The 13917-nt window shown below is 48.7% G+C and overlaps 2 protein-coding genes across 4 annotated transcripts in view; both read left to right on the top strand.

Annotated features, from left to right (window-relative positions):
* Positions 1-1262, top strand: part of CATSPER4 (cation channel sperm associated 4) — a 35632-nt gene extending 34370 nt beyond the window's left edge. For all 3 annotated transcript variants that reach the window (XM_083455410.1, XM_083455409.1, XM_083455411.1), the window contains one exon: positions 357-1262. In XM_083455410.1, coding sequence (XP_083311536.1) covers positions 357-383 — 27 coding nt within the window. In that variant the 3' untranslated portion in view covers positions 384-1262. The remainder of the gene's footprint in view (positions 1-356) is intronic.
* A 2019-nt stretch (positions 1263-3281) lies between these two features.
* Positions 3282-13917, top strand: part of E2F2 (E2F transcription factor 2) — a 35691-nt gene continuing 25055 nt past the window's right edge. Inside the window, exon 1 of the mRNA XM_083455650.1 lies at positions 3282-4579. Within this exon, the coding sequence (XP_083311776.1) occupies positions 4295-4579 (285 nt within the window). The 5' untranslated portion in view covers positions 3282-4294. The remainder of the gene's footprint in view (positions 4580-13917) is intronic.

Here is a 13917-nt window from a genome sequence, read left to right as displayed (position 1 = left end):
AGGCAAATTCATGAAGGCTGTCGATGGCTACAAGCCATGTTGGCTATGCTTCTGAATACGAGTTTCTGGAGACAGTGGCCTTGTGCTTGCGGGTTTCCCATGGGCACCTGGGCAGCTGCTAGGAAATGAGGAGGCTGGAATAAATGGGCCAATGGCCTGATCCAGCAGACTCTTCTTACTTTCTTGCTTATTCCTTCAGGGGACTTTCTGAAGCCTCTTGATCATTTTGGTTGCCCTTTTCTGCATCCTTTACAGTATCCTTTTTGAGGTCTTTTTTAGAGATCTATGAGCCTGGGCACGCACCCCAGGTTATTAAAAGTTTCCAAACTAACCACACGTTTTTATTTTAATACCAGAAACCCCCTGAAAAACCAGGAGAGTGAGGAGAGACAAATGCACAATCAGGACTACAGAGACTTGCAGATCATGGGAAAACAGCATCCAAGCAGAGAATGCAAAAAGCAGGAGTCAAGTGGAGGGAGAGGCTTCTGAGTGGAGGCTGCATCTGAAGAAGTGTCAAAAGGGGAAGGGAAGAACAGCTTCAGCACTCATCACCCGGAGAAGGAGCTATCAGCATACGTACCAACCTCCAGTGATATCCCTACTGCTAGAGCATCATTCCTTGGACGTGGGCCACAAAGGAACTTCTCTTTGTATATATATGATCCTCAGTGTGTTCACACTTTGCTTCAAATTTCCGGCCCTTTCCATGTTGGCATTGAGTAGGAATTATGCCCAGGTAGTGCCAATTTGGAGGACATGCCCCTGGCAGCAGCCCAGATCATGGCATAGCATTGGGTTGCTTGAATTGTGGACAAGTCCAAGAACAACATACACAGCTTGGCTCTGGCCCATCAAGAAAGAACCCAGGACACGTTCCTTAGCCAGGTTCTGGGTCATCTTTTCTGCTACATACAGAGATGCTAGCGGGTCTTTTCAGTAAGACCTTTTGATTCCAAGCTCTTCTCTTCCAAAGCCTCAAGATGTTTGTTATGCTGTCGGCCCTGCATTTTCCAATGCCACCTAGGATCGCGTCACACGCAGAGGAATAAGGAAAGCTCACTCGCTGCTTTGCATTCTCTGGATTTGGGGATGCCGCCTAGTTCAGTTGCCCTTTAAAATGAACTTTGCCCCAAAGAACTTTGTGAACGTCACAAAATAGATGGGGGGGGGGGAATAGATGCAGTATGTTAATCAACTTTCAGAATTGTGCTGGCTTCAGAGTCGCAATAGAACAATAAAATACTGAATTGAGTGTTAGAGCCTTTATGTTTAAGAAAAATTGCTGCTTATGCACCAATGTGTGTGACCGGATCCTGGCCTGTATATTTCGAATGGAGGTATTATAATAAGTTTTTTAATTGTACAGTAAACTATCACAGGATAACATGTTATGCAGAGTGGTATACAAATACTTTGAATACGATTTCTACTACTACTACTACTAATTAAAACAGAGTTTCCCAAACTTTGGCTCTTCTGGATCCTCCAGAAAACCTATTTATTGAGCATTCATGGCAGAACATTTTCCCCCTACTTACTGTAAAAGGGAACTAGCAGAACTTCAGCCAGGCAACATTACAGTAGCAAAAATAAGCAGAAACTAGAATGAGAGCAAAGGTTAATTTCTTGCCTGCTGGTCTGCAGAGCAATTAAAGAGCTACAGTTTTAAAGACATGCATAGACATGAAAAGAGGAAAATGACACCTTTGAAGTCCACAGTGCAAAGAGCAGCTTTGAGGGAGGGCTTTTTGGCGGGAAAAGTTAAGTTCCCTCTCCCTGCCTGCTGTGATCCCAATATTGCTCAGCACCTCCCCTTTCCAGCAGCTGCTATTTGCATTTTTCAAAGAAAAAAAAAAGACCTTGCACATTACATGCAAAAAGAGATATTCACCTCCTGTCTAGTATGGCCCTCAGTGTCCCTTGTGGAAAGTCCTTATTCAGAGCAGCACAAAGAATAGGGAACATGATTGTTGCAACCAGCAGAGGGCAGTGATGCCATTTGTCTTGCTCACAAGCAGTCCAGGGGGTGGCAGTGCCTGTCAGCATCCTCAGTCTCCAGTGTTGGCGGAAGAGTGTTGTCCTGGTATATCTTAGCAGGGAGGAGGATGGGGACCAAACTGGACTTTGATTGCTCTGCCCATCAGGGGTTCTGCATCCAGCTATGGTGGTCTTCCTACCAGCCAGCCACCACCACCACTTGGCATTCAGGAGTGCAGCTGTAGAGATGATAACCTGTGGCCCTCCAGATGTTGATGGACTCCAACTCCCATCATCCCTGGACCTTGACTGATGGCCACACTGGCTGGCACCGATGGGAGTTGGAGTCCACCAACATCTGGAGGGCTGCACGTTCCCCACCCTGCTTTGAGAGCCCACCCACTCAACTTTCCTCAAAATGAGACGTATTGTGGCATAAATGTATCAGGATAGATAGATCAACCACAAAGTCAAACCCCACTTCCCCATATTGACAAATGGAAGATGGAGCCCCTATACATGAGCTTCAAGAGGTGCAGGGGCTCACAGCAGAAGTGGGATTGGGGGGCAACATAGGCAGCTGTCAGATAAGGAGACAGACCACTGGGCCCTGGCTTAGTAGTCTATACACAGGCTGGCAGCAGCTCTCCGGTATTTCAGACAGGGAGTCCCTGGAGACGGCAGGGATTGTTCCTGGGATCTTCTGCACGCAAAGCAGATGAGCTATGGGAGGAACATCGATAACCCTGCTTTCCAAACCCATTTATGAGCGTGCACTCACTCGCCATGGGCCTCTCCTTTGTTCAGAGTCCACCGGGCGGTCAAGCGCGCCTCTCTTCCCCGGTCACCTTGCGGGTTTCGAGGGGCTCGTGGGGGAAGCGGACAGACGGAAGGCCTGCCCCCCCCCCCAAATTCGCAACAGGTAAGATGCGCCTGCCTCCCAGGGAGCCCGGCACTGGGGATCGCCACTGCCAAAGCCTCCGCCGGCCGCTTTAAGCGAGAGCAAGCAAGGCGTGCAAAGGGAGACCATCCCAGGGTCAATATTTGCATAGCCACGCCCACGCGCCGTGAAGGGCGGGGGGAACCGGAGCCGGCGGCTGGCTGGAGGCTCTCGGGGAGCGCGGGCCGCCACGCGCTTCCCCTTTAAGAGCAGAACCTCCGGTCTCGCCCCTCGCCTGGCAAAATGTATCAAATCCGGTGGGCGGGGACGGGCTGGCGCGGCGCGGGCCAATGGGAGCGCGGGGTTTTCCGCGGGAGATCCGAATTTCGCGGCACGTAGTTTGGCGCTTAAAAAAAAAAAAGCGAGAGAAGGAGGAACGGAAAGAGAAAGGGCTGGGCAGCCATCGGGTGCGCTCTTGCCCCAATCCAGATCCATCCTTGCCCCAGGCGGCCCTGGCAGCGGCCCGGAACCTGGCAGCGGCCCAGCCGGGAGCCCCACGGAGCCGAGGGGGCCAGCATTGCAAGTCGGCGGCAGCTCCATGAAAGGCGCCGGGGCCGCGAAAGGATCCAGGGCCCGGACTGGCTGCTTGAGCCCGGCCAGGATGCTTCTGCCGAGCCCCTCCGCCGGCCCTGGGATCTAGACACGGGGAGCCGGAGCGGGGGGCAGCCGGGGAGAGAAATCTTCCGGGTGGTGTTTTGCAGAAAGAAAGAAAGAGCAGAAAGAAAAAGCACCCGAGCTTTTGTTCCCCCGATTCTCCGGCTGCGATTTTTCCCCCCCAGCCACAAAAGCTGCTTTCTTTGCTGGGGGAGGGGATGTGCAAAGCTGATCTGTAACCTTGCAAAGTCTCTCCAAAAAATCCTTTATTTTATTGTTTCTGGAAAGAGGGCTAGTGCAAAGTTGGTGTGTCTTTTTTTTTATTCTCCGCGCTAAGCGTGCATCATTTATTTATTTATTTTTGAAGCCGAGAGCTGGGGTCATTCATCGGTTTGGAGGAGGAGGAAGTGGGGGGGGAAGCCTGCTTGGCCGCCCTATGGCTCGCTCCCCTAGCAAAGAAAGGCTCTGGAAACAGACTTTGATGAAAAGAGAGAAATTGGGGTCTGCATGAGCCATTCCTCCAATACCAAAAGTCAACATTGCAAGCTGTTTCTTCCAGGTTTCTTTTTTCTTTGAAGGATGAATTTGTGATTATTATTTTTTATGTTGCATTGGGGCTTGACCCCTGGGGAGCAAGCCAATGGCAGTTTTTTAAATGGCTAAGAGTACATTTTCCAAGCTACCTCTCAGGATCTCTCAAAATAAGAACAGTTATTGCCACCATCACTTGTTTTTGAAGCTCTGCTTGTTCCTTTGTGGCCTTTTGGAGAGGGCTCAGCCATGTTGAGAATCCCCAAAGTTGGGCCTCCTGCCCCTGGACGGGCCCCCTCTGCTCTTGGACCCCCCCAGCAGCAAAAGAAAGTCATGCCTGTGATCACCTCTGCAGAACTGGTGGTCTCCAACCTCAGCAGCCCCCAGATGCGAGCTCTCCCAGCTACCTATTTCACTCAGGTGTACCCTCAAACTGCTGTGGTTGCCCCATTGCCTAGGAGCAGCTGCCTTTATGCCACCCCCCATGGACCCGAGATCAAAACCATGCGATCCGCTTCCACTGGAAAACTGCCGGTAATACCGCTTTCCTTTTTCTCTTGCTTTTCCTTTCTGTTTCTTTACCAGCGCGTTGGCTTCTGACACCACTGTTGCACCTTTATATGGATGCAACAATGTGGGTAGGGTTGGGGGGCTGGTGGTTGGCACTGGGTTGCACCTGGCTGTGCAGACCCAAGGAACAAGGTGTACTTCTGCCAATAGCTCCAAAGCCAAGGCTACTTTATGAAAACCTCAATTGCTGGGTGGGCTTTGTGGGGTTATGTTGTAGGGGGGCGTGCAGGTGGAGGTGTCCTTTGGGCTAAAGCCCAAAGATTCGTGAATCTCAATACAGTACATTGTGGCTCATGCCATTTCTTAACTTCCCTGTACTTTGCCCTACAACACTTCTCCTTTTTGTTATTGCAGAAATCCTAACGCTGCTACGTCATGCAGAATGCCATCTGTGACACTTAAAAGGATAGGGGAAGCATCTTTAAAAACAAGATGCTAAGGAGAAGAATTTCATGTTGCAAAATTCCTCTCCTGCCTTGACATGGCAGTTTGATACATTTCATCAACTATTTCAGCCGAGTTGAGCCCGGCCTCGGTGAATCAGTTCCAGCAGCCTTAATATTTCCCCCCTTTTCCTTTGATCAAAGCCTTGTCTCTTCCGCCACTCACTCTCTGGAAGAGTTCTGATTTTGACAGAGCTTTTACCTGATTCGATAGCCTCCGGTGCATGAATCTAAAGAACCATGCCTAAGTTTGATGCTTCCTCTGGCAAAGGAATCATAGTAAACTGGACCATTGGCTCATCTAGCTTAGGATCGACTGGCAGGGGCATTCTCCAGCCCTACCTAGATATGCCAGGGATTGAATGTGGGACCTTCTCCATAAAAGCCAGATGTTTTTCACCAAGCTGCTCCCCAAAGGGGAAAAACAGTTAGAAGGAGTTAATGAAAAGCCCAAAGGCCCACCTACCTAGTCCAGCATCTTCTTTTCACAGTGGTCAACCAGGTGTCTTTGGGAAGCACACAAGCAGGAACTGAGCGCCACATCTCTACTTTCTTCACTTCTGATTCTCAGCAGCTGATATTAAGAGGTGTGCGACCTCTGGCATTGGAGGTAGTGCGCAATCATTGTCACCATTTAAATAGGGGATGTTCAACGGTGCAGGAGTCTTGCGCTTGGCGCAGTGAACGATGAGGATGTTCTTTAAGAAAAAAATAGTTGTTGTGTCAGTGCGTTTTGTGAGCTGGGGATTGTGCCCTCTGGTCAAGTTTTTTTCCACTTCTGGTGTGCGCTGCTTTTGTGTGGGTGTGAATTGAAATCGGAAGCACTCTGGTCCCAAGACAGGGCTGGACAGAAGCACCCAGCATTGCCAGATGGACCCTGAGGACCTACGGGTGCTTAAGCCGGGCCTGTTTCCCTTTTCTTTGCTATTCCAAGGGATCTGGGAGTTGGGTCTAGCAGAATTAATCTGAACCTTGAGAAGCTCGTAGAGCAAAAAGAGGAAGTGGGGGAAAGTTTTGCACTTCCAGCTTCCTCCTTCAGCTCTACTTTCTGGTCAGGAGAGGAAAAGGTAAGCAGCCTCTGCCCCATGACTGAGAGGGCAGTGGGGTGAGGGCCTCATGGGCACCATGGAAAAACCTCAAGGGGGCCATTGCACCCATGAACCCTGCATTGAGAACCCCTGCCGTAAGAGCAGGTGGGTTAATCCAGGTGAGCAAAGCATTCCTCTTAGAACACCCACCCAGATCAAGCTCTTAGCCTTTGCATGGCAGATCTACTTGCAATCATACTGAAAGCGGTTGCTGTGAGAGCTGATATAGTGTTGTGGCTTTGACTTGGGTTCATGGGCCCTAGTTTCAGTCTTGTCTCTGCCATGAGTTCAGTAGGTGAACATGTGAGCCTTGCTGTGTTGGGTTAAAGCAGCTTTGGCCAGCCTGGTGCCCTCCAGATGTTTTGGACCATCAGCTCTGACCGTTGGCTGTGGGGACTGATGGGAATTGCAATAGAAAAAGCCTGGAGGACACCAGGTTGGTGAAGGCTGGACTAAGAGATGGATGGCTTCATGGGTCATGGTGTTCCTTGAGAGCCAGTGTGGTGTGGTGGTTAAGAGCGATGGACTCGTAATCTGGGGAACCGGGTTCGCGTCTCCGCTCCTCCACATGCAGCTGCTGGGTGACCTTGGGCCAGTCACACTTCTTTGAAGTCTCTCAGCCCCACTCACCTCACAGAGTGTTTGTTGTGGGGGAGGAAGGGAAAGGAGAATGTTAGCCATTTTGAGACTCCTTAAAGGGAGTGAAAGGCGAGATATCAAATCCAAACTCCTCCTCTTCTTCTTCTTCTTCTTCTTCTTCTTCACTCCTTCAGTTCATCACTAGCCATTTCCCACGACACACAATGAAAAGAAGACTAGCTCTGCCAGCTCAAACCAAAGGCCCATTCAGTCCACCATCTTGTTCCTCACAGCAGCCAACCAGATGCCTATGAGAAGCCTACATGCAAGGCATGAGGCCATGAGTGCCACTGTTGTTCTCCAACTGGTATTCAGAAGCAACATTCTTCCAATTCTTGAAGCAACATAGAGCCATTGGGACTAGTCTCCACTGATGGCCTCATCCTTCATGAAATTGTCTGGCTTTCTTTTCTAAATGGGAATCCGTCACACATCTTGTGATAGCAAATTGCGTTGCATAACTTCAAAGAAGTACTTCCCCCCGTCAAGCTTCATTGGATGAGCCCAAGTTCTAGCCAGTATTATTTCATTTATTAAATTTAAATTTCATAGAATCATAGAGTTGGAAGAGACCACAAGGGCCATCAAGTCCATATTCCCATTTGGAATATGGAAGATAATAGTAGCGGCTTGCTTAAAAGCAGCAGTGGAGGCACTCCAGATGTTGCTGAACTACAGCCATGCTTCATTGGGATGATGGGAATTGTAGTTCAGTAACATCTGGAGGGGCATAGGTTCCCCACATCTGCTTTAAAGGGCCACTGTAAGGATTTAGAACCAGATGGTGCCTGTGAAGTTCTTATGCCTTGATTAAATATTGTTATTAATCCCTGCATGGCAGTGCTGTCTGGGCCTGTACATTATGTGGGATGGATGAGCCATGGGGTGGGGCATAGCGTAGAGTGATACCCTACGTGATGGTTGATAAGGGAAAGGTGTAGAAATGCTCGTCGTTCTGATTTAACCAGTGCTGTTGTTAGTAATTGTATTACCTGTGTTTCCAGGTAGAACTATAACCCCCTGCTTTCCTGCTAGGGACTTGGGGGCAGAAGGGAGCACCAAAACTACTCCTGTACCATTAGTGGTACTTGGCTGGGTCATATACTAAAAGCAAACTGGACGTCTCCATTGGTGGCACTTCCACACACCTTTCTGTCCCTGCCAATCTACAACCTTACGCATGTTTACTCAGAAGTCCATCCTGCTGTGTCTGAGGAGACATATTCCCTAGTAAGTGTGTTTTAGGAGTGCATTCCAGTGCCCTCTGAGTATCAGGTTGCTGCTCTAAAGCACATTATCCTGCAACACCCCCAATAATTTGTGTGTGTTTTGAGAATATAAGAAGGGCCTTGCTGGTTCAGACCAAAGGCCCATCTATCCCAGCATCCTGTTGTTGCAGTGACCAACCAGATGCCTGTGGGAAGTCCAAAAGTAGATTTACCTTAGTGGCATGTGTGGCACTTGATCATCCAGTCCCCTGGTGAGCTTGCAGCCTGCTATTGAAAATCTGTCTTTCTAGGAACCTCTTGGTCCCAGGTTGGACTTAGTTGTCTGGTAAGATTCTGATGCTATAAATCATGCCTCTGAACACCTGTTGTTTGGGAGCACAAATGGGAGAGTGTTGCTGTGCTGGCCTCTACTCAATAATGCACAGCGAATGGCAGTGCTCTCCGGGGTCTCTAGGACTGAACTGGAGATATTTTGTATGCAGTGCAGGGTATGAGTTCTACCACAAAGCTATAGCCTCTGGCCCAAAGGGAAGCTGAGTTGCAACCAAGGTGAGTAGCAAGGCAGAGGCACCTTAAGGGCTTCTGTACCTCTAAGCACCGCGTGGAAAAGAGCATTTTGTCAGACATAGCAGCTTCCCTCATTGAATTGCTGCGATGCTTATCCCTGGAACATAGGAAGCTGCTTCATATTGAGTCAGATCGCTGACCCATCAGTATTGTCCAACAGAAACTTCTCTGGGGTTCTTCCATGGATTTAACCAAGTTTTTCCCATCACCTGCTGCCTGTTCATTAGAACTGAAGATGCCTCGGAGTGAACCTGTGGCCTTCTGCATCCAAGGCATTGCTCTAACACTAAGCTATGCCTTCTCTCATTCCTTCCACGGAGCTGTGGCTCTTGTCCCTGCTCTGACATCCCTTGTGCTGCTGTTTCTGGAAAGACCAGAAAACTCAACTGGGCTTGTCTGATAGTTTTCTGCCTCTGGGGTAGAGGTGATGTTGATGTTTCTGCTTGGGGCCATGTCTTCCCCCAGGGAATTTGCAAATTGCACTCCTTCCCTATAGTGCCATGGGGAGGACAGGAGGGCCATAGCTCATTGGTAGAGCCCATGACTTGCTTACAGAAGGTCCTGGGTTCAGTTCCAGGCATGTCCAAGAAAGGCTGGGAAAGAGTCCCATCTGAAACTCTGGAGAGCTTCTGTCAGTTAGTGGCTGGGTATGCACATCATGCTAAGCCAAACTATGGCTTACTGGGACCCAGCTAACATGTGGAGTGGAGATCACAGCTGCTTTGCTCCTCTCCAGTACTTTGAGCTCAACATGCGGCACTTAAGCCAATGTTTGGCTCAGCGTGTCATCTCAACATGGAGTTGTGGTTAAGCTCCCTCCTCCTTAGCCATGACCTGTAACCAGGAACAAACCTTGGCTATAGATTGTGGTTAATCCCCCATTCAGAGGACACAATGAGCCAAACCTTGGTTTAGCTGCCATGCTGAGCTGCAAGGATCTGGGAATGAGCAAAGTGGGTGAAATCTCCTCCTTGGGAGCCAGCATGTTCACGCTAAACCATGGTTCATCTTAGCATAATGTGTGAGTGTGGCTGGTGTGTAGACGGTGCAGAGTGTGGCAGACAGATGGGTTCAATAATACCTTCCTCAATACAATCCTGCTCCGCTGTTTTGCAACTGTTGATGCTAGGCCTCCATGGCATGCTTGCTGAAAGCTTTGACCAATGATCCTAATTGGCAGAGAAGCCTGGAGTCATCACCCCCCCCCCACCTTTCCCCAAGTCCTGGGAACCATTCCAGCTTCTGCTGTAACCCTCTGTGTCCTCCCAAGGGCTGAATCGAATTTCAGATTTCTCTATCTCCCCTGCTGAGTGTTTGACGCCTCCTGACAGGTGTGGGCTTTGGGATGAACATCCCCTTGTGGGTCTGTAGCTCTCCCTTTCCCCTCCATACTTTCTAGTTCTTGGAATTCCTAATCTGGCTGAGCAACTAGGACCTTTGTGCTTAACAGGGGCCGAATGCCAGCTTCTCTAAACAGCCTCCGCCTTATGCTATAATAATATCACCTGCTTTCTCTTTCCTGCTGTGCATCTGTGCCTTGCATTGCTCTCAGAGATGCTTTCCCTCCCCACCCCCAAAAGAGGGAAGGCACCATCTAAACCCCTCCCCTCTTTTGTTGCCCAGATGCCTTCTGAAGGCATGTCTCTGTCAGGGGCACCATATCCCCCGAGTTATCTGCGCAGAACAGGAGCCCTGGTGAAAAAGACCTCATAGCTCCTCATGCATTTGAGGAACAAGATCTTTCCAAACTTAAGTCCTGTATGATTCTATCCTGACTTGCATAGGCCTGTCATGCTGCACCGATACAGCCTTGTCTTTTACAGCTTGTCTGGTACTTGCTTATATGCGACCATAGGAATTCCATGCAGGTGAGTGAGTGGATGATGGATAATGGACACAATGTGCCATCCCTCCTCTGCCAGGCTCCTTGGTTTCTAGGTTAGCTGTAGAAGATGAAAAATCACCATGACTAGCACAGCACAGATAAACAGTGGGTTGGTAAGGAAGAATGGATCATCCTATCCTTATTCTATTAGTCCACTTTGTAAAAGGTCTCCTCCCCGCAAGCCTCTAAGTCAGGCATCCCCCAACTCGGCCCTCCAGATGTTTTGGGACTACAACTCCCATCATCCCTAGCTAACAGGACCAGCTCTCAGGGATGATGGGAATTGTAGTCCCAAAACAGCTGGAGGGCTGAGTTTGGGGATGCCTGCTCTAAGTGGCTAGTGGACAACCTTTGGCCCTCCAGATGTTGATGAACCACAGCCCCCATCATGCTGATGTTAATTTCTAACGCTTGCTCTTAGCCTGGGCGTATGACCCATTAAGTCTGTATGTAGACATGTATCGGATTGCACTGTAAATATGCTTGGTGGTTTCATCTGAGAAACTTGTTTCGGAAAGCCACTTCTAATATAAGCTGGTGCGTAATTTTTAAAGTGCAGGTTGGGATAAACTTGCAAGTTGGGTCAATGTTGTTTTGGCTGCTTAGTTGATTATGGCACAGCAGTTTTCTTCCAGGCTTCACAAGCAGACTGTGGCTATGATTCAACTTCTAAATAAGCTACTCCATTTGTTTTGTGAAGACCAGTTAAGGCTGCTTCGTAAGCCCCACCCAGGTACCTGAGCTCACAAAACAGGGGCACTGCACCAGTCAAGTCGGATATGCTTGTGCTGGGGTTGGCAAACTAAGGACCGCGGGCCGGATGCGATCGGCAAGCCCTAGGCTCTGAGGTTTTACCCACAGTGCTACCCGCGTCCCTGGTGCTGACCTAGTAAAGCCCTAAATGGCCTCAGCCCTGTATACCTAAAGGAGCATCTCCACCCCCATCGTCCAGCTGAGATCCAGCGCACAGGGTCTGCTTAGAAAGTAGAGCAGTGGAACACCCTCCCATCAGATGTCAAGGAAATAAACAACTATTTGACTTTCAGAAGACATCTGAAAGTTTTTAAATGTTTGATGTTTTATTGCATTTTTAATATTTTGTTGGGAGCCGCCTAGAGTGGCTTGGGTGACCCACTCAGGCTGCCAGCATATAAATAATAAAATTATGATTAGTATTATTGCATGTTTTGGCTCTGCTTACTAGCCAGACAGCCCTACCTCCGAGACACATCTTACAAAAGTTAAGTGCAAAATGAAGTGAGATCTAGTCTCACTCCAAGCCCCTTTCCCAGCTCACAGAGAACATGTGGAAAGGATGGTTGCCACCAGCATCCTGGCTAGTGGATTTGAGGAGCTTAGCTCTGGAGGGCAGGGAGAACACTGAGCTGCTGCTTCCAAGCATTTTAAAGGGATATGTGCCCAATCATACATGATTGTGGGTTTGAGCTCCAATTGGGGGCAAAAAAAGAGGAGAGATTCATGCATTGCAGCTGTTTGGACTAGATGACCCTCGTGGTTCCTTCCAACTCTGCAGTTCTGTGAATGTGGCTCCTTCACAACATCTGGACATCTTATAAATATACAGTGGTGCCCCGCAAGACGAATGCCTTGCAAGACGGAAAACCCGCTAGACGTTTTGGAGGTGCTTCGCAGGACGAATTTCTCTATGGGCTTGCTTCGCAAGATGAAAATGTCTTGCGATTCCTGGGGGGTTTTTTTTGCTCCCCACCCCCTTTTTCTAAGGCACTAAGCTGCTAATAGCCTTTTAGCAGCTAATCCGTTAATCCCTTAAGCCTTTAATAGCCGCTAATAGCTGCTAAACCGCTAATAGCGCTAATCCGCTAATGGGCTTGCTTCGCAAGACGAAAAAACCGCTAGACGAAGAGACTCACAGAACGGATTCTTTTCGTCTTGCGAGGCACCACTGTACCTCTCTAGTTGCTGAGGTTGAGCAGGTATTGCCAACACATTCAAGCATATTTTTGTAGACATAAGGGCTAAATACTTGCCGGGGGTATGTGTGTGTTTATTTCTTAGAAATCTTTGGCCGGATCAAGGATTGTGCTGAATTTTGAAAAAAAAAATTATTTTAAAAAAATATCAAGTAAGGCACACCCACACTCAACATTTGAATGTCTGTTGCATAGATCACAGAACAGATTCACTCCCTTGTTGCCCCAGAGCAGGCGTAGGCAAACTCAGGCCTCCAGACGTTTTTGGGACTACAGTTCCCACCATCCCTGACCACTGGTCCTGTTAGCTAGGGATGATGGGAGTTATAGTCCCAAAACAGCTGGAGGGCCGAGTTTGCCTATGCCTGCCCCAGAGGGTAAGACCCGAACCAACAGCTTCAAATTATAAGAAACTAGATTTTATCTAAACTTTGCAAAGAACATCCTGATGTGCCGAACTGCTTGACAGTGGACCAGACTGCTTGGGATAAGCCACCTATCAATGGTGCCCTAGGCTGGATTTTCCTGCATTGTCTTGGGAGGGGGGGGTTGGTTGGTCACGGGAGGGAATAGAGAACACTTCCAACTCTATGATTCATAGGCCTTAATCTCATTCTCTCTGTTTGCATGCATGTTCCCAGGCATGATTCCAGTGACCCTTGACAGGTTAGAACCAGGTAGCAGAGACCTTTAATCTTATTGCCTGGGCTCTCCCCTCCCCACCCCCATTTCACTTTTGTTCCAGGCTGCCCTTTGAGATGATGATTCACAGGACTAGCAACACAGAGTTCTTACAGGAAACATATTTTCCTTTGTTTTGTTCTGGATTGTTTGATTAGATGTTTTAACGTGTTGTAAATTGCCTTGAGATTTTTTTTCTTTAGAATATAAAGTGGCATAGGAATGAAATTAAGAGTAATGATAACATTAAATGTCACTGCAAAAAAAAGGGGGGCTCCTAAGCATTCCATTGTGGCGACTGTAACCTAGGCTTAAGGTGCCATTGGGCAATTGGCTTATATTTTTGAGTTTCTAATACTGGTTGGAAGAGATCTCCCGAACCCCTGGAGAGCTGCTGCCAATCACGGTAGACATTATTGAACTAGATGGAACCAGGGGCCTGACCTGGTGCAATGCAGTTTCCTATGTCACTTAAGAGGCCGTGGACTCCATCGGAATGCAAGCCACATTGTTTGGGGCAGGCAAGCTTTGATTTGAGGGCTGCTGTGCAGATGGGCTTCAGAATGTGAAAAACACTTCCTGCCTTTTCTTTAGGTTGCCGATGTGTGCGCTGCATAGTGGGACCTGGCTTTCATCGAGAGGCCCCGACCAATGTGACTCTGCAAATTTTCCTATCTGTAGCAGGAGAGGAAACTGAGGGCTGGGCAGGCAACTCCCAAAAGAGAGTCTGATAAAAGTGTGAGGAAAAGCCATCTAAGGACATTCAAAGCTGTATGTTTCCCCTTTTTTGCAGGATGTCTGTGCTGTGACCAGTCGCT

This window comes from Podarcis tiliguerta, assembly GCF_965153285.1.
Source record: "Podarcis tiliguerta genome assembly, chromosome: 8".
Classification (NCBI taxonomy): domain Eukaryota; kingdom Metazoa; phylum Chordata; class Lepidosauria; order Squamata; family Lacertidae; genus Podarcis; species Podarcis tiliguerta.
Note: the sequence above shows the minus strand (reverse complement) of the source record. Positions and strands in the feature narration are given on the sequence as shown.